A 20,495-nucleotide genomic window follows, 5' to 3' on the forward strand; every position below is an offset into this window, starting at 1 on the left:
CACATTTATCCAGGTTCATATTATATATGATACCACTGTTCACTGAGACTGATTCCTTCTCAAAACTATCCCAAAAATTTCCCACAAAGAACAAAGTTTGTTTGTATTTTCTACAGATAAACTTAAAATTGTGCCTCTTTATAGTAGTTGAGTATATTTTTGATAGTTTCTTAAAATGTATATTTTGTAAATTAAAGCTACTTTTTAACTTGAAGATTTGATATCAAGGCATTATGATGATGAGATTGATTTGGTTTGGAGTACATCAGTAATCCATTTTATATACAATTTTCCCATTAAATTCTAGAGTTCTCTTTACAGGGGAGCTCTCTTTCTAAATTAATATATTAATTCCTCTGCCCCCTCTCCCTTCAACAACTTACATGGCCTTCCACAATCTCTTGCAAATTTATGGGCTCATATTTTTTAAATTATTATTGCTACACAAAGCACACACACACACACACACACACACACACACACACACACACGACCTGCTAAGTAAGGCCCTTTAGTGTTGTTTACTTCTATTTGTTTTTAAGGATGATCACAGATGATCATTTTCACTGCTCTAGGCTTCAAATTGGCCATAAAGAATGATAAGATGTCTTTTGTATCCTCTGCCATAAGGATTCTATTTCAGTGAGCCTTTGAAAATGTCCTTGGACTCTAAGTAGATCTTATCTGACAATACAATGCAATTTGATAAAGACTTCTTGGAATGTCTCCTTTTCTTGATTGAAAATTATGCAAACAAAATAATCTCTCTGTCTAAAGTACCTAGATTAGAGCTGCATCATTAATTACACTTAACAGTCCCCATGTCTCTTACCTACCTACAATTGTACTCAGGATTTTTTTTTTCTTTTTGCTAGAAAACATTGATAAATATTAATGACTTCTGAGGAAAGACATCAAAAATTATGTGAACACTAAAATACAATAAAACAATAATGTGGCTATTATATTTTTCTATGAATACTTTTACTTGAATGAAAGCCATGTTTGTATAATGATTGATAGGAGAGTAACACAAAGACTACATCCAGTGCACGAAGGTTGTTATTTTCAATGGACAGTAGTCAACATTTATATTCTAATCCTTTTAAGTCTTTATCACTATTAACTGTTAATAAATTAGACAGACTTTAAGAGTGCTATATTCTTTCTAATTATTTTAGGAGTATTATAATTTCCAGTAAGCTAAGAATACAGCTAGAAATAAAATACACTACCACACATGGCATTCTTTTTCATTAAATAACCAATACATGAAATAACATAATAAACATAGACTTTAATTGGCTGTGTTAGGACACAGTACAAGAGCATGCCTAGTGTGCAGGAAACTCCTTGTTTCATTGGCTGCATGTAAACACTAGAGTAGAAGAGGTCGTCCCTCGCATTCCCTCAGGAAGGGAATGAAGCTCCCTTTTGTTCTATGGGTTTCTCTCTTAAATTCAATACTGATTGCTTCTTTTTGAAATATACATTTGAACTCAGCAAAAGGAAATATGATTAAAAGGTATTAAAGTAAGAAGATTTTTTTTCCCTTTTGGAATTAGATGTTTATTTGTTCGGTAATCCAGGATTAGGACAGCATTTCAGAAATACTATCAGGGATGAAATTACTTTCTTTCATATTCGTCTGTTCTTGCAACAGGCTTTTATTCTTATTCAGCTTACATTATTCTCTTCAGAAGGTGGCTTTAAATTTATATTCAAGTTGTGGAGAGTCAGGAAATCAAAGGTAGTTGTATAATGTTCAGCTGATTCTGCCCACATTGTACCAAAAAGTATTTTAAAATAAAACTTCACCAAAAAATTAAAGTTGCATTTGTACAAAAAGAATTGACTGTTGTGGACTTATTAGGTGACTTAGAGTGCCAAGCCTGAAGACCAGAGTTCAGTCTTCAAGACACACCTTATGTAAGTCCCAGATGCCAGACAAGCAACAGGCTCCCAGGACCCAGAAGGGATGATATCAACTGAAATACACAACAAAGGGGAGAAAGAACCTGTAGAGAGCACTTGGAGAGGTTAGGCATGGTCCCCCGTTTGAGGGATGGAATCACCCACCCTTCTCATAAACTTTAACCCAGAATTGCTCCTGTCTAAAGGAAATATGGGGACAAAGAGTGGAGCAGAGACTGAAGGAAAGGCCATCAAGAGACTGCCCAACCTGGGGATTCATTCCATATGCAGCCACCAAACCCAGTCACTATTGCTGTGATGCCAAGAAGTGCTTGTTGACAAGAGTCTGATATAGTTGTCTCCTGAGAGGCTCTTCAAGAGCCTGACAAATACAGATGTGGATATACTTGCAGCCAACTATGTGACTGAGCACGGGGACTCCAATGGAGGAGTTAGGGAAAGTTCTGATGGAGCTGAAGGTGTTTGTAACTTCATAGGAAGAGCAACAACATCAACCAACCAGATACCCCAGAGTTCCCAGGAACTAAACCAACAACCAAAGAATACACATGGAGGGACCCATGGCTCCAGCTGCATATGTAGCAGAGGATTTCTTATGTGGCATCAATGGAAGGAGAGATCCCTGGTCTAGTGAAGACTTGATACCCCTGCATAAGGGAATGCTAGGGAGGTGAGGCAGGGATGGGTGGTTGGGTGGGGGAGCTCCTTCATAGAAGCAGGGAGGAGGATGTAGGGTAGGAAGTTCATGGAGGGGAAACTGGCAAGGGGGATAATATTTGTAATGTAAAAATAAAATAACCAGTACAAAAGTTAAAAATAAAGAATTAAAAAGAATAGAAAAGAAAATGACAGCACTAAATGGTTGCAAATTATATTCTGCCATTTCCATGAGGAACTTGACATATTGAATGCCCACATATATAAATGCATGTACACAAAACAAATGCACGAGGAAAACATGATTTCTCTATAAATTTCTTAATATAAGGTGATTTACACAGTAGTCTTATTTAGTGAAACCAGTAACTGCTTGAAATGTTAGGCGCGTTCATTTTATTACTCTAGTGTTTATCATATTTATTTGAAAAAGACAATAGTATTTTGTCTTGTATAACAACATGGTTTTAATAATTCAGTTTCACAATGTAACATACTTCACATTATTGGTTCCAACTTACGAAACGTCTAATATTAGCCCCAGGCCTAGCTGAAGGCAAAAACCTGTTTCCATTTCTAGCCAATCACTGTCAAAAATTTATATTGGCATTTAAGATTTTTAAGGATATATATGTGACATTTTTAGTTTTTATTAAAAACATAGTTATCTATAATTGATGCACATTTAAATGGAAAAAGTTAGTTTTCTCTAATGGAGTCTCACTGGGGATATTAACCGCATATAGGCCCAAGCCTACCAGTACATGGCTTATAAAATATAAAAATGGTATTTATAACTGTCATCAGAAAAGCTTTGTCCAGGTACTGATGGAAACTGATGCAGAGTCCCAGAGCCAGGCATTAATTGGAGCTTAAAAAGTTCTGTGGAGAATGGGAAGAAGGATTAAAAGAGCCAGAAGAGTCAAGGTCACCACAAGAAACCAACAGCATCAATGAAACTGGGCCCATAAGGGCTCACAGACACAGAACCGCCAACCAGAGAGCATGCATGGGGCAGACCTAAGCCCTGTGCACATAGCTAACAGTTGTTCACTCAGATCTTCATGTGGGACTGCTAGAGATGGAGCAGAGTCTGTATCTAACTACATTGCCTGCCTTTGCATCTCCTTCTCCTAACTGGGCTGCCTTGTCCAGCCTCAATAGAAGATGCCCCTAGCCTAAATGCAGTGTTATACGCTAAGGCTGGTTCTTATCCATGGGTAGCCTCCACTTTTCTGAGGAGTTTGGTAATTTTTTTGTCTTAGTTGAGTTTTGCTTGTATATTATTATTATTTTGTATTTATATTTTAAATGATCTGATTTTGTGTGGCTGCGTGGGTGTTTTTTGTACTTTTTCATTGATACTTCAGTTTTCATTCTGATTTATTTACCTTTTTATTTGACCCTGTTCATTTGGTGAGGTGGGGAGGGGGAATCTGGGAAGGCGTTGGGTAAGGTGAAACCCTGATTAGAATATTTTGTGTGAGAAATATCTTCAATGGAAAAACTGAAAATGAAAAAGATCTAAGATTATTATACATTTCTGTAAATTCATTTCCTTTTTCTAAGTATAGAAGAAAATGGATTTTCTCTAAGAAGTTATGTATGTATAAAATACTTATTGAAGCATGTGCTTATAAATCATAATGAGGTTATAATATTGAAGTGATTTATAAAATAGTAATCAATATACTGCAATTTGCAAATATTTGGTCATCAATAGACTTCAATTTGCAAAGACATTATAGCATTGTGCACCTATATGAAATTCCAAACAATAAGGAAAATCGCAATTAGAAACTGAGTACATGAATATTTATCTTTAAAAATTTGTCTACTTTCATTCACTATGCACTTTTCTTCCTCCTATCAAGTTAATGTCACAGGTCCCTCTTGTTGCTACTAGATCAGTAATTATATTAAGCTTCTAAAAGAAAACTTTTAAGATTGTCATGGTGCAGTATGGTATTGGCCAGTGAGGTGAGAATTTCTCACATCATAGGATGAAAACATAGATATAGGCAATTTTCTCAACAATTGAAACAATAACAAAATTGATAGAATTTATGCAGTATCTCACATTCTTGTTCTTTTGTCATTAATCTGTCACAGTATCCACCTTCCCAGTTCCAAACTGTCAGAAGAATTGCCCTTAACTCCATCATGGAAATGACTGTTAATTCAAATGTAACAACACCTGACCATTAATCAATTCTTACATTATTGGTTTCAGTTGCTGGTTCTGGAGCACTATACTAAACATACAACTAGAACCATATTACAAGTTTTGAAAAGCAAGTGTTTGCAGCCTATGTGTTCTTTCTTTAAATATTTCCCTTTATAGTTAAGCAAACATGAAGTGTACTTCCTAAATATTCCTTGAATGACCAATGGAAAGTGGAGAATTTAGTTTACCTGTTGGAACACAGAATCATATCGTAGAAGACAAGAAGAAAAAAAGCTTCAATATGTAACATATAAAAATAAAAATGGATAAAAATATAAACAATATGAAAGTATTAATAGGCAAGTAAACTATGCCTCTGGAGATCGTGACAATCCCTGAATTGTTTTGTTGCTACAACAGCAACAGCTTCAGTATTCAGTTTTCTGAATTTGCATCAGCATAAGATTTTCTTAAGAACGAGATCATCTGTACATTTTTGAAAATACCCTTCCCATCTCCTTGCTTCTCAGGCCTTCTGAGTCCCATAGTGAAGCTGTGCTTAATGCAGTTTCACATTGTATTAGCTATGTTAGCCATGTAATTAGTTAGTGCTCTTGTGACATGCTCAGAAATGCATATAATGTACTTGATGATTCCCATCCAAATTATCTTACGTTGCTTTTTCCTTCTCTGGGTCAGTTTCTTCTTTCCTTGTAGTTTATTTCCACACTCATGTCTTGCAAAGAGTTTTTAATTGTATCACTGATGTGAGGAAAAAGTAGCTGAGAGAATCCAGGCAATCCTTAAAGTAAAGAGAGTTTTAAAACAAATACGTGGGCTCAAGAATTTCCAAGATAATATGATCAGCCACACCCCTGGGGATCAGTAATGACCAAATCATAAGCAGGACACTTAGTCTAGTGCTCACATTATAAATAGCATAAAGGAAATATAGTTAGCATACGTCCATATTAGGGTTCCTGATATGAATATATTTCCCTTACAAGGTAAAGATTATGTTTCATAAATGGTAGTATCTATCATAGCATTAGGGTAGCTACATATTTCTTATAAGACAATATCTTCTACAGCCTCAGTCTAATGAACGTCTGCTCTTATTGGATAGTCTATGTCCTTCAAGGTGTTGTTCATACTACCATACAAGTTGTCAACAAGTACAGGATAATGAATCTTTCTCTGCCTTCAGTCTTGTAAATCTATGGGAAGAACCAAGATTTTCAAGATCTTAAGTATCAGTTATCCCTAAAATATACAGGGTTTCTCCATATAGCCCTGGCTGTCCTGGAACTCACTGTGTAGACCAGGCTGGCCTCGAACTCTCAAGTGCTGGGATTAAAGTCATGCACCACCACTGGTCCCAACTTCTTATATGCATTTAATTTTAACTTCACTGAGTAAAGACAAGATTGTAGACATTCTTAAAGGGAATAATTACCTGTAGCTTCTGAACCAGAAAGCACACATTATTCTAAGTTATACGGTTGCAAAGTGCTTTTATTTGTTCATTCACACATTAAGAAAACAGAATATGATGTTTTAGAAGTGACCTAGAGTATTAAAAAGGGGATTCAAAGTTTCTATGAAGACTTCTTGGATGTTAAGCTTTATGGCAATAACAATAACACTATGAGATCAAGTTATTTGGAGAATAAAGAAAAATATATCCTAAAAGATTAGATATGAAAATGTAAGAAGCTATTTTAAATATGGGGTATATTTATCTATTTATCCATATCTATATCTAAAGTTTACAATATATATAAACATATATACATATGTATATGCATATATATATATATATGTGTAATGTAAATGCAACTACACATAATTTAGTAGCTTTTGTCATGCATCTGGGAGTTTCCCACAAATTTCTGTTTAATTGATGATTGGAATATGATCATAACTACTTCCTAATGTTGAGATGCTAAATCTCTTCTAACTTAAGAAAAAGTGAAGAAAATCAATGGCATAAAATCAGTTGGGACAAGCATCAGTGCTTAGGGCACACATTTTAAGTGTTAACTGTCTTTTTAAAACTATGTCAAATCTAGATATGTAAAATACCTAAATGGAACAGATAAACATAACTTATTAAAGAGTCTTAAGTTGGTGAATCTAGAAAGCTGAGCCCTGATTATTAAGGAAACATATTTCATAGTTATAAGAAGTGTATTATAATACAATAGCCCTCCAAAACATATTAGCATGTATATTGCAATATGTTTAAAAATATCAATTACAGATAATTTGAAATATTTCAAAGGGTAAATAGTAATGAATAATATGCAATAAGAAACATTTGAGTGATTTATTTTCCTTATGCTTTTTTGCTATGAAATAGATAAGTTTTATTTATCTTAGTATTGATATTATAAAACACACACTTGTCTAAAAAGGTAATATAACTATGAATCAACCTGTTAACTCAAGTTATTAATTTACAAATAGCCCTATAATAGGAAAATATCAGAACTGATAAAAAGTTTTATACCTTCTAAGTGGAAAATTGAAAAGCTAATTTGCATTAATTCTGGTTACTTCTGTAAGGACATATAAGGAATGGGTAAATGGACCATATGATCAAGACATTGTAGGCACCAAGAGTTACTTACTACTCCTGTGAATGTTAAATCATACATGCGGGAGTTAGATGGACAAAAATGCAATATTGACATCTTGATTTCACTTCTATTAAGTCTCATTTTATAATTATTATTTTTTATGTAAGATTTTGTTGGCTACAGTTTCTTCCAAGTCTTAAGAAAGGTAATGGGTTACTTCTTGCTGAGAATGAGGGAATTAAGAGCCTCATTTATGAACATAAAGCATTGTCCTTTACATGGAACATAGGAGGTAGTGCCCTAAATTGTGACATTAGGATGCACATCACTAAACAAGAGCTGTCTTAACTGTGATATGGTCTTAACATTTCTTACAAAACAATTGTTTTATAAAAGCTTTGTTCAAGGACCATGACAATATTCAAAAGAACCTGCTCTCGCTGTCTAATTGGCATATTAGTAATAGTCCTACTCAGCAAATCATCTCATTTAGCTACCTAGAGGGACACTTTGCCACTCGTTATCTCAAATCATTCCCTGGACACTCTTGTTCTAGAAATGAGGCAGTCTACAAATGCATAAATGAGATTCTCATGCCTAGGGGAGTATTTGGTAACGCCCACCTTAATTTTTTTCTATTCCATATGGAGTAGCAATTAGGGGATTAAAATACCTCCTTGTCTTAGGTTGAATGGAAAATAAATTAATTTATATGAGAGAATCACCACCCCTCTCTTGGCTTCCTTACACTGTCAGCATAAAATGACATAGGGATTTAATTTCCTACATTACGAGTTCAAGCAACTAAGTGTTCAATGGTTGGTGATTTAGAAGTCACTAGTACAGCAAATGTTTGATTTTAGGAAATAGCATTTTTGAAAATTAGAAAATTTACATCAAATCTCTACATCCCATAATTTATATTTTTGCACATTTTGGAATCATACACGAAAGAACAAGTTGTGAGAATAACCTTTGCCCCAGAATAGTCTATCAGTAGGCATGATCTAAAATTTCATATGTGACTTCCCTCCAAACAAAATAATAGTCACATATGGTCCCAGATCAGAATTTCATAGAGCATCTCTGATTATTGGACTCAGGCCACAGACACAAACAAATGAAAAATATCTTCAGCTTTATTCATCTTCTGTCTTTATAGAAAGCACACATAACCTTAAATGTTGGAAAATCTGACACATGGACTAGAAATTTGTTTCAGTCTTATGACTACTAACAACCCTTGCCAAGGACATGTGTTGAGTAGCCTACACATTTATTTTGAGGGTCACAACCTGCTGTAACTGCAGTTACAGAGTCAGCTTGCATCAACATGACCATGTGCATATACACACAGGTTGTGTAGACAGGCTTGCAAACAAAGCATATGCTCTTAAAGTTTTAAAAGAGCACAAATTATGCTGTTAATAGTATCTGGGACTTTTATATTTAAGTGATTAATTTGACAGAATCCAATAATTATCTTCCATTAGACAATTTAATTTAGATAAACAGGGCAATAGATTTTGCTTTATTCATTAAAGTAGTTTGGATGGCTTTTCAAATATGGAGCTATTTAAATACCAACCGCTCTAAAACTCTTACAGAAGGAATAAAATAATATATATATAGTAACTTTGAAGATGGAAACAATCATGGTGACCTTAAGCTGTGCATTTTAAGACAGATATCTAAAGCTGCAAGACTCATGCAACTGAGACAGTATTCCTGCAAGGTTGAGGTTATCCTGTATATACACTGCTTGATGCAAAGAAGGTGATGGAGTGGAAGAAGAGGAAGAGAGATAGATGTAGAGATAGAAATAAAGATAGTGATACATAGAGAGAAAAGAGAGAATGAGAGAAAATAAAGAAGAAAATAGACAAAAATGAGCTATTTGGTCTTTCATTGTTCATGGAAAAACATAGCATTGTTTTGCATTATTGAAAATGTGTTTTCTATATTTTCCTTGTGTATTATTTCATTACAGTCATGTAAAACACTACTTAAAGTATACATCTATAAATACTTTCCTATATTTACCTCACAGATAGTTCTATTCAACAAATGTTAGTAATAGTCTCTGGCAATTATTCAATTATCCATTTTTTGACAGTCGAAAAAAATGACTGTAAACCTAGTTCATGTTTGACTATAAGGAGTAAAATTCTATAAGTTGACTTATACTACTCCTTGATTAATTTGCAGTAACATCAGTTTTTGGATAGTATATTAATGTTTATAGAGAAATATTAGAAATGATGCTGAATTAATTACATTAGAAATTTCACACATCTCCTTTTATAAGACTGAGCTAATAAAAGTATTTACATCATTCCAATAAAATTTATTTAAAGTAGAACCTTTTCATAGCACTATTTACCTAAACCTCCTTTCTCTGCTTCCACAGAAAGACAAGGAAGATCAGTGGCTAGAGAAGAAGGTACAGGGAAATAAAGACCACATTATCTTGGAGCATCTGCAGTGGACAATGGGCTACGAAGTGCAAATCACAGCTGCCAACAGACTGGGATATTCTGAGCCTACTGTATATGAGTTCAGCATGCCCCCAAAACCCAACATTATTAAAGGTAAGCAAGATGTTAGCCTTGCTTAAAAGTAGCACTGCATCATCTTTGTAAACCCTCTGATCTATTTGACAAATGATGAAAATTAACATAGATAAACTGAAATGTCCGTTTTAGGTTCTAATCATGATTACTGTTGCATATAATAGTGGAGTTCCACAGTTCTTGTCAGTAGGAGATATTGCATATTTAAAAAGAAAAAGATCTGATGTCTTTAGCAGGGTCACTGAAATGGGGATGATGAGCAGAGGGGGCGGAATGAAGGGGACAAGGACAGATGAAAATGTCCCTGAGAACATTTGGTGAAATGAGAAGAAATGTTTGCAAAGACAAGGTCTCTGCCAACCACTCGGGAGCTTGTTTTCCAGCTCTGGTTTGTTTGTGCGCAGCTGAAGACAAGCTCAGCCATGCCTGACCAAGGAAGTTGATTTTAAAAACAAAATCACTGAGGCAGAAACAACTTAAAATGCACTTTGATTAAGAACTAGAGCTGGAATTACAAACAGGGTCAAATAAACCAGGTATCTCTTATCTTTTTTTAAAAAATATAAACCAATCATTGATCTCCCTGGCAGGTATAATCCTTATTCCACTGCACATTAACATGCTAATAACATACCGTTATTAAAATTATTCTCAGAATCATTCTATGAGTACAATGAAGACAGGGCATATGCCAAATCAAAATGATATTCAATTCTTTCAACTAGCTGTAAATTAAAATCTTTTCTCATAATAAGTATCATTATTTGATTTATTAATAAAGGTTTGTAAAATATATTTTTAAACATATTTCATTGCATTTATGTGATGAGAACAAAATTATTTATTCATAAAAATATGACTCATTTCACTTGTAGCACATACCATTATTAAGACATAGTATTTTTCAAGTAAGAAAATATAAGACATAATTTTGGTTATATGATTTAACTTGTAATTTTAAGAATACACTAATGTGGAATTTTTTAAACATTCTTATCCTTTCAAGTTGAATGAAGTTTAATATCATTAATCTTTGATTAAAATACATAAAAATACAGGTCATAAAGTTTAAAATTAATTGAACTTGTAACCAAGTATTACTAATATTTATTCACAATTACTTTAAACTGTATATCTTTAAAATTTCAAAGATAGGATCCTCCAAAAATATTATGGGTAGTTATTAATATTATTTTTTTAATTTGAAAAGTATTCCCGTGATATCACATTATATTCTTAGCAGTGGGGCAGGGAAGAGCTGTAGATTTTACAGGCTGCCTTTAAGTAGTTAAATGACTGTTTCATCGCAAGTCGACTTGACTTATATGTGCTTAAACCTTGCCCTTGGAAAGTGATTGATTTTCTTACATAAAAGTGGTTGGATAGTATAGTACCACTTATCAATTTATTTGTTCTGGTAAATTTGAAATATCAGCAACCTCATCTACAATTGTATTATGCTTATGGTAATTATATTCCATCATGTCTCCTAAATGTGAATTAAATAGGATCTCAAACTAAGTCAACGTAGCTGACAAAGGAATCTAAAGTATGTCCAACTTCCTGAATTCTCATATCAGTTCACATAGGCAAATTAAATTAGGATTGATTGTATCCAGCCATTTGGTGTAATTTCAAATAAAAATTTTAGTAGTTTATAAACAAAAATGAAGATTTATGTAAAATAATAAATGTGATTTTATATGTGCAATGAATTAATTTTATGAATTTATGTTGTCTTACAACATCACCATAGAAATATAATAACATAATTTTTTTTATTATTTAACTTTCTCAATTAAAAACTAATATTTATGAGGCTAGAAACAGACATTTTTATCACACTATATTGTTCAATGAATAACATTCTCATACTGCATCCCATAATAATACCTTATAAAATACAAAGTAAGCTTTAAGTAATAATACAACCTGTTAAAAATAAAATGTAGCCATTGTATTCATTTTTCTTGTCTCAGTATTCTATTGGTAAATAAATAACCTATAAATAGCAAATAAATAGCATATATTTCATATGAGTGTGAAATTGGATGATGAAATGTTTCCCATAGGAGAAAGTTTCTGAAGATACTTGAAGTAATTAAATTCCAAGTGTGTGTGTGTGTGTGTGTGTGTGTGTGTGTGTGTGTGTGTGTATATATATATTACATGGGAGAAATCTTTGACACAAGTGCTTGTTTCCTTAGCAACTAGAAAAAAAATACTGAGTGCATCTATAGAGTTTGGAAATGTTTGCCTCAGGAGAATCAAAGGGGTAGAGCTATGTCTCAATGGCTTGTAAAAACTTTGTCATTAACTCTCAGGATCTTAAAGGTAATTAGAAAAAAGTTAATGTCACATAACAGGTGTAGTCATTATATGCTTTGTGTTCATATAACTAAGTAATATACAACTATAAGTGATGAGACAACATGTACTGCCAACATGATTCAGAGAGTTGATTCCAAACTAGAGTGGTCTATCAAATCCACTCTAGTTGAAAGGTTTCGTGAGTTCCCTCCCACAGTGTGGGTGGAATTGACACTGTACACTCCATCCTTGTATCATCCTGTTTAGAGAATGGTAGGCATATAGCTCAATATCCATGAAGCATGTAATGTCAAATTATAAGTCAGATATTCACGTGGCAAATGATTAAAACATGGCTTGGAAGTTTATATCATGAGGCTGTGAGAATTAACAGCTGAATAGATTTTGTGGCTTGGTAGACATTAACCCACTCAACAATAATGTTTAAATTCCCTAAAGAGTATGTGATATTCTTTGAGATTTTTTTCAGCTCTAGAAATATGACAGGCCCAGAAGTGGTGTTTAAGGGATTCTTCTTAATTACTGAATAAAAAATTCCAAAACTAAGTACCAAAAATTGTAATACAGGAAGAAGCACACATGGATTTTGCACACAACACCACCATACAATATTAAAGCCTTGTAGAGTTACTGGAGAAATGTAGCATATAGTTTCTGCTATCCCTCCTTAAGCTCAGGGAATGGGCCTCGCTACCAGCTCCCACCCATATTTCCTTGGATTCATGGATAAAAAGACAACACGGGACACTCTCAAGCCTCCCTTGCCACCCCAGGAATCGGAGAGAGTGGCCATTGGCCATTCCAATAAAAAACTATCATGGTTGCTTGGCTGTATATCCTATAGATATTGCCTCCTTCTCCAGCTCTCTCCATTCTCCCTTCATCCTTTCCAGCAACTCAGTGTCCTGCCCCATCTTCAGTCTTTGGTCACTGGTATCTTTATTGGTGAATCGAGAACCAATTGAGGAACAGGACCTTAGCATCACAACCAATCCCTACTGAGAAACATAAAAGTGATAGCTTGAAAGTTAGAATAAGACATTATGTCCTGAAGTACACTAATGATGTTTGAAATGCTGTGGGAAAAAAAAAATGATCCAAAATGCATGAGTGTCATTGCATGCAGCTTTGCCAAAGTGATTGAGAAAGAGACTAATAGCAAACGGGTTAAAAGTGTCATACACAACGACAGGGCTTGCTATCCCTCTAGGTTAATGTTTATAAGAAGCTTTTCTGTCGATATGGGTAGAGGAAGGGGAAATCATGAAAAAGTCAATTAAGGTGAAGAAAGCTGGACTCTTTCAGGTCTGATGTAATAAGAACTCAGCCATAGGGTAGACACAACAGGGCCAAACTAGCTTATGAAGGAGAAGATTTCATTCTCTCTATATTGAGCAATGAGTAGAAAGTCAATGTACCTAGGGGAAAAATTTAAGAAGAAAATTATAATACCAGAATTTCATAATGTTTTTAAAATTTTACTAATTGAATCCAGTGATTGACAAGTGCTATTAAGCCTCATGGGCAGTTATGCTTTTGTAGACTAAAAATTGTTTAGTTACCATCTTGAGGTTAACTGTTAATGTTGTGATGATAAAAATATTGGAAGCATTTTAATATGTAACACTCAACACAGTTATTCTTTTCAATAGTATTTAAAAATGATCTTCATAGATTTTAATCACCATTCACGTGATTTTTCTCTAGTTTTAAATAAAATATAAATTCAAGATCTTAAAGTTTGCATATCAAAATTATAAGCGTAAGGTTTTTTCTTTAAGACAGAGATGTAAAATTAATATTTTTGTATATAATGTATCATAGAATGTGCAAGTAGGTATAGAGATATTTTACTCCTAAAGCTCATAACTCATACATTTATAATAATTCAAAACAAGGACCTATGTCTAGAGTACAGATGTCAATTCTGTGAATAACATATTACTCTATGATAGTCTGCTTTATATAATTTTATAAACAATTTATTCTTTTGAAGTTTTTTTCTCTGTATATATATTGGTAACCGTGTATTTCTCTATAGTTTATGAACCTGACTTTAAAAATAGATTTTTAAATTATAATATACATTATTTTGATTAAGGATAGCTTATTTTGAAGATATGTCTTTTTGTATATGGGGAAACAGAACATACAAAATGAACTATATGTCTTTACAATATTATGGAGCCAACTCCATTTTAATATGATGTATAAATTATACATGAATTATTAAATTATAAATGAATAAATGAGAAAAATTATTCACTTGAATATTGAATAAAAATAGTTTTATAGAATTCATTTTATCTTTTATAATATACAATAAATAAATTCAGAAAAATCATGATATCATGGTCAAATTATCAAGATAGGTCCTGATTTTAGCTCTCTGTAATTCTCAGTATAGTAAAAATGCTGCTACAATTTATCATTGATTTTTGAAACATAAAATTATAAATTATTGTTATGACCATAATTTTCAAAATTCAGCAATATATAGATAGTTTGGCAATAAACAATTGACTGATTCATCCTACATTTTGCTCTTCTTCTGTGTCTAAATGTTTACTTGCATTTTATAGTAGTTTTTTTTTCAAATTTTATTAATAGCTATGTAATATGAGTAATAATAAATTATGGTGGAGATTACTGTGGAATATTACAGGCTTATGTGTACCGTTGTGCTATTAATGTTTTAATTCACAGTGGGATTGTCTATGACTTCTTCCTTATCACTTTTTATGTTTAACATACAACCATAATTTTTTCTTCTTAATATGAGAAAAATAATGCCTGGACACCCTGGTATAAATGTTATTTATAATAGTTCTCACATAAACTTTTTGTATAAAGCAATTATTTAAAAAAAACATTTGATATACTGTTTTAATCATCGTTGTTTGTCAGAGTAATTATTTTCAAAGTTAATGTAAAGAGCTGTATGTAAAAATTTCATTAATTTTTTCTCTTTTTTCTTTCCTACTATTGTTTCTTTTTCTTTTATTTTACTTTCATATTTACAACTTTATTGTTTTGTTATTTTTTATTGTGCTCTATGTTCGAAAACTATTTTATCATACAGATAATTGCTGTGAAGCGAATAAAGGTGAAAATGGAGGCCAGTCATGGCATCTGAATGCTGTTGGGTTTACTTTTGTAATAACCATGAGTTTGTCTTGTTTGTTTTAGTGTTCTATGTTCTATGGTACTCCCTGATCAGAGATAAAAGAGTAGGTACAGGCTAATCAAAAATTTTAATCAACATTTTCAGTCCAGTTCAATTTATGTTTACACAATTCGCCTTCCCCCTGAATTCAGTACTTTCTCTAATTTTATCTGTGTAATTTGGAAGAAAGCAATGCAGAAAGAAATTACAGAAGAAGTTTTTTCTTGCAAATACTTTTTCAGTAACAATATGTTTGACTCCAAATCCATTACTTTGCAAAGTAGACTTTGTTACATTGAATTTAATTTCTATAGTGGGTCTTGCTTTCATTTCAGTATGCAAATATCATTCAACATCCATCCATAAGTATAAAACAAGTAAATTTTTGTTTTACAAAATTGTGAATCACTTCTAACAAGTCTTTAATACTGTTAAAAGAAAATTTCTGGTTTTGTGAACATTTCTCGATTTTATAGTGCCTACCATTTATATAAATCATAAGCTTGATACCCTATTATATCAGGTACATCTATTTCTTGTTCTGCTTTCTGTAGTTTGAGATAAACACTCTCTGAAGAAACAAAATATAATCAAATTTCCTTTCATTTTTGAACATCCAATTAACATTTTCTTAAGTGAATATGCGTCTCTCCCATTATCGATAATAAGTAAACTTAATCTCAGTACATTTAAATGCTACTAAGTTCAGTATGTTCACAGGAACCTTTGGCCAGTGGTGCAGATCTAAATCTGTTCCAGGTATCTATTTCATTTTCACTACTGCTGACATTCCCTCTCTTTTGCAAGCATCAGAATACAAAGTGGCCATTTTAGGCATTACTTTAAAGGAGGTGGAAATGAGAGGGAAACAAGAGGCTGCTGTATTCAGATAAAAACAAAACAAAACAAAACAAAGCAAAGCAAAACAAAACCAAAGTAAAACACACAAACCCAAACTGAAACCAACCAACCAAACAAACAAACAAAAAACTCAATTGGAAAAAATACAGGAAAAATTGTATGTCTTTCTCAAGTTTCGGTTATTCGTTAATGAGAGGAATGTGCTGTTAGCTTTGAATCACATCCTATGAAATAATGATTAGTATTTAAGGCAGTTAAGAAACCACACATGCACCAACAGACACACACACACACACACCAACACTCACACACATGCACATACAACCACACCATATAGACAAATATAACCATCTTTACTTGCTCAATCAAAAAATAAAAAACAAAAATTACAGCTTTTGAGATTCAACCCCTAAAATAAAGTATTCAGTTCTCTGAAAAAACTGTTCCTAATTTTGGGATACCCAAACATATTACTGCTTATGTGAGGTCCAAAGAGATTATATGTGCATTAGTTTCCAGCTTTATTTTAATTTATAATTTAAAACATCTAGCTTTCAATTATTTTTTTATCTTATAATTTGCAAAGTAACCTGCAAAATGATTTGTTTAAAGACAATTTTTTTCCTCCTTGCTCCAACAACAAAAATTGGTAATTATTATAGTATGGAAACATAATTGACATCTCGGGATATTTTTTTTTTGCAATATAACATGACCCATGCTTTATATATACATATATATGAATTAGATTTGAATTAGATTTCTTGATATTTGCCTGAATAAATGATATGATCATTACTGATGAGTAGAAAATATTGAGAATGATCATATTCAAGAAAAACACTTCTAAACGTCTTTCATCCCATCCATAATCCATGATGCTAAATATTTCCATGAAAATGTCATCCGTTATTTAACTTGACTTGAAATCACAAATCATTTGGAACACAGGAAATGTTTGCTTAGTCAGTTACATTGATTGATTTTTTTAAGTTTATATCCCAGAACTACACATTACCAAGAGTGATACCAAAAATAGTCGGTGTCACGGTTACACAGAAATGTATCATTTTGGAAAACACAAAATAACTGTATTTTACTAAAGGATCATAGAAATTACACTTACTTAAGGAAATGGCAAGGCTCTTGTTCGTTTTATTGTCCAAGTTACATTATTGTGTAAAGTCATAAGCCACTTCTCTTTACCCATTTGTGCCCTTAGGAACAGTCATTGATAATGTGCCCTGTGATAAGGAAATCATAAAAAAAAAATCCATATACTTCTTAATTTCTTCTCTATATTTTTCCTGTTTGCTTTTTAAATAAATTCCAATTGTTGAAAGTATAGGCATATGTGTAATAAGGTGAGTTACTATTAACCATTATATGTAGGTAGTTAGAAAACTTTTGATCTAACAGTCTGTGTATCACAATTTATAGTGTTGAAATATTTCAGTAGATTTTGAACAGTGTAACAGTGATGGAGCTTAGCGGATTTGCATGCTTTCCCATGTTATCTGTATGGATATGTGTCAAGTCAGGCTATCCTTTTAGTCATTTCAGAGTGTCTCCACTTTCCCTTCTTTTTTTTTTTTTTCCCATTTTTTATTAGGTATTTAACTCATTTACATTTCCAATGCTATACCAAAAGTCCCCCATATCCACCCACCCCCACTCCCCTGCCCACCCACTCCCCCTTTTTGGCCCTGGTATTCCCCTGTACTGGGGCATATAAAGTTTGCAAGTCCAATGGGCCTCTCTTTCCAGTGATGGCCGACTAGGCCATCTTTTGATATATATGCACTTTCCCTTCTTAATCCTAGCTCAGTAAACCTAACACCTAGATTCAAGGGACTCTCCTTCCAATTGTAAGTTTTATAATTATTTATTAGGTCATTCTGTGAGGTGACAGTAGGTTCTTCCCTACGAAATGTCTTCTCGGACAAATTACTCTTCAAAATCTTCCTGTTTATACTTGTATGGATTTATATAACTAAGGATTCTCTTATGAAATCCATCCTTAGCTTCTTTCCAAAACTATGAGGATACATATATGTAACTAGTAACCAACAAGAAGTTGTTTAAAATTTTAATGGCTTTCCTATTTTTGCTTATTTTCATTTTCCTAATTTATCTAAACATCTAACAGTTTGACTAGATATATTTTAATAAATGTTAAATGTTAGATTTATATTTCCAACTTGTTTACTATGTATGTACAATATTTTTAACTTTATTAGTATATAACAAATGTCACAAATTTTATTTTCTAATATGTTTAAAACATACACCTTTTTGTTTAAGTTAAAGAATATATATGACTATACAAATCATGTAAAGGGAGTTAACAACATAACTGCCATCCATTAATTCAAATACTGTTTATTTAGCACTGCACATTTATTAGGATTCATTTGCATACAAATTAATTAAAGAAAACATTCCCTGGATCCTGTTTGTTTTGATCGGACTATTCCTTTCATTCACCAAGGCATACAGTATATAGAAGTTTTTCATGTACAACCAAATCAGTACAAACACAACTGGATATATAAAACCTTAAGTATTATATGTTATTCTCTAAGAATGGAGAAAACATTTTAAAATTAAAATTGTTTTAAAATTAAAACGTTGGCAATTCAAGGTGATTTGATTATTTCAAGGCAAGAAAGTAGTGTTTTGCTCTTATTTTTAAAATTTTCTAAGTTGTTCTTCAAATGCAAATAATCAAAATTATTCATTTTGCTGTAATATTAGAAATTGTGAATGTCCTAAATAAGTTATTGATATCAGTAGCTATTTTCTTGCATACTTTTCTGACATTATAACTCCAACAGAATATATCCATAGGCATCCAGACAAGTAAATACCATATATAACTTGTGATTTTAGGTATTTTATGATGCTTTATTCCTGTGGTGCACAATGCTCTGAGTTCTAAGAATCTCAACATCTCCAAATTAAGTATCCTTACTATCATCAAACACACATTCTTAATAATTATGCCACCATTTTTAAAAACTCACTACCCTTCCTGACATTCATTCTCTTTTCTGTCGAAGAATGAGTATATGTCCTGTAGCTGGTTTTCTGTTAATCACACATAAAATGTAATTCCTGTTCCAGTAGTTATATATCATATAATATTGAGCCAATGCATTTAATAGATTAGCCACATTTGCCTGTGTCAAGCAATTGAATACATAACAGTTCTTGAATTGATTATGAAATCAATTTAAATAGCAAGCCAATATCCATATGAATTAGATCATCAAAAAGATATAGTTAATTACACATTCTGAAGATTTTGCTAATATAGCATTTAGTCCTTAACTAAGTAAAATATTTCTAGATTTTCATTTTTTACTTTTCCCAATAATGACTAGTTCAGATTATTATATTTTAGTCAATATTTTAAAATTGTATTCTATGTTCATACAGATGACAAAAGGTATATTTACTTTAAAGATAATTTATATATATCATGATGAGACAATAATGGCTTTCATGCCTTGATTTATTTTATAGAACTTAAATTTGTTACATTGTTTATGATTATGTACAGGATGAAATTAATAATCATGTACTGAATCTCCTTCAACTCCTAGTTGTTAACTTCTAACCCTAAAATATTTGTTAGGAAATGTTATAGATATAAAGTGTATTATTTTATAAAATCAATTTATCAGAATTTCTGGAAATAGAAAAACAACATTTAAGTTGTGTAAAAATGCACATGTTTAATTAAAGTGTGGGTGAAGAGTTTTAGGTGCATTCCAACCTATGATAACATCTTCACAGTTTGATTTTTATTTTTATCTATTTTGAAGTACAGTCTTGCATTCATCCATGTATACCTACATTTCATTTTTAGTACGAACTAACATTGATTTTATAATATCTAGGCATTAAAATTTTCTTAATTTGTTTAGATTTAAGGTGAATTAATTCTATTTTTATCACTTTGATTTATGAAAGACAATATGAAGTTACAAGTTATGGAAGTTGAACAATTTTGAAGTACAGCATCATTTAAAAATTACTTGATTCAATTTTATTTTATGTATGTGTTAAATGGGCAATGTGAACTCCTGAGTCTTTTGAAAAAACTAACCTAAAAATAGCTGCCTTCAATAACATCCACAACTCAGACATATTTATGAATATTTCTCTCATAACTTTCTTTACATTGACTATCTGTATATTTTACGTTTGAAACTATT

At 32.1% G+C, this 20,495-nt stretch overlaps 1 protein-coding gene across 2 annotated transcripts in view; it reads left to right on the forward strand.

Moving 5' to 3' along the window:
• Positions 1-20,495, forward strand: part of Ncam2 (neural cell adhesion molecule 2) — a 423,594-nt gene that overhangs the window by 379,183 nt on the left and 23,916 nt on the right. The window contains exons 15-16 of one of the 2 annotated variants that reach the window (NM_010954.4): positions 9,752-9,932; positions 15,328-17,926. In NM_010954.4, the coding sequence (NP_035084.1) occupies positions 9,752-9,932; positions 15,328-15,434 (288 nt within the window). In that variant the 3' untranslated portion in view covers positions 15,435-17,926. Of the gene's footprint in view, positions 1-9,751; positions 9,933-15,327; positions 17,927-20,495 lie in introns of those variants that run through there. The other variant, NM_001113208.1, reaches the window with a different exon arrangement.

The sequence above is a fragment of the Mus musculus genome, chromosome 16 (assembly GCF_000001635.26).
Source record: "Mus musculus strain C57BL/6J chromosome 16, GRCm38.p6 C57BL/6J".
In the NCBI taxonomy this organism is placed as follows: domain Eukaryota; kingdom Metazoa; phylum Chordata; class Mammalia; order Rodentia; family Muridae; genus Mus; species Mus musculus.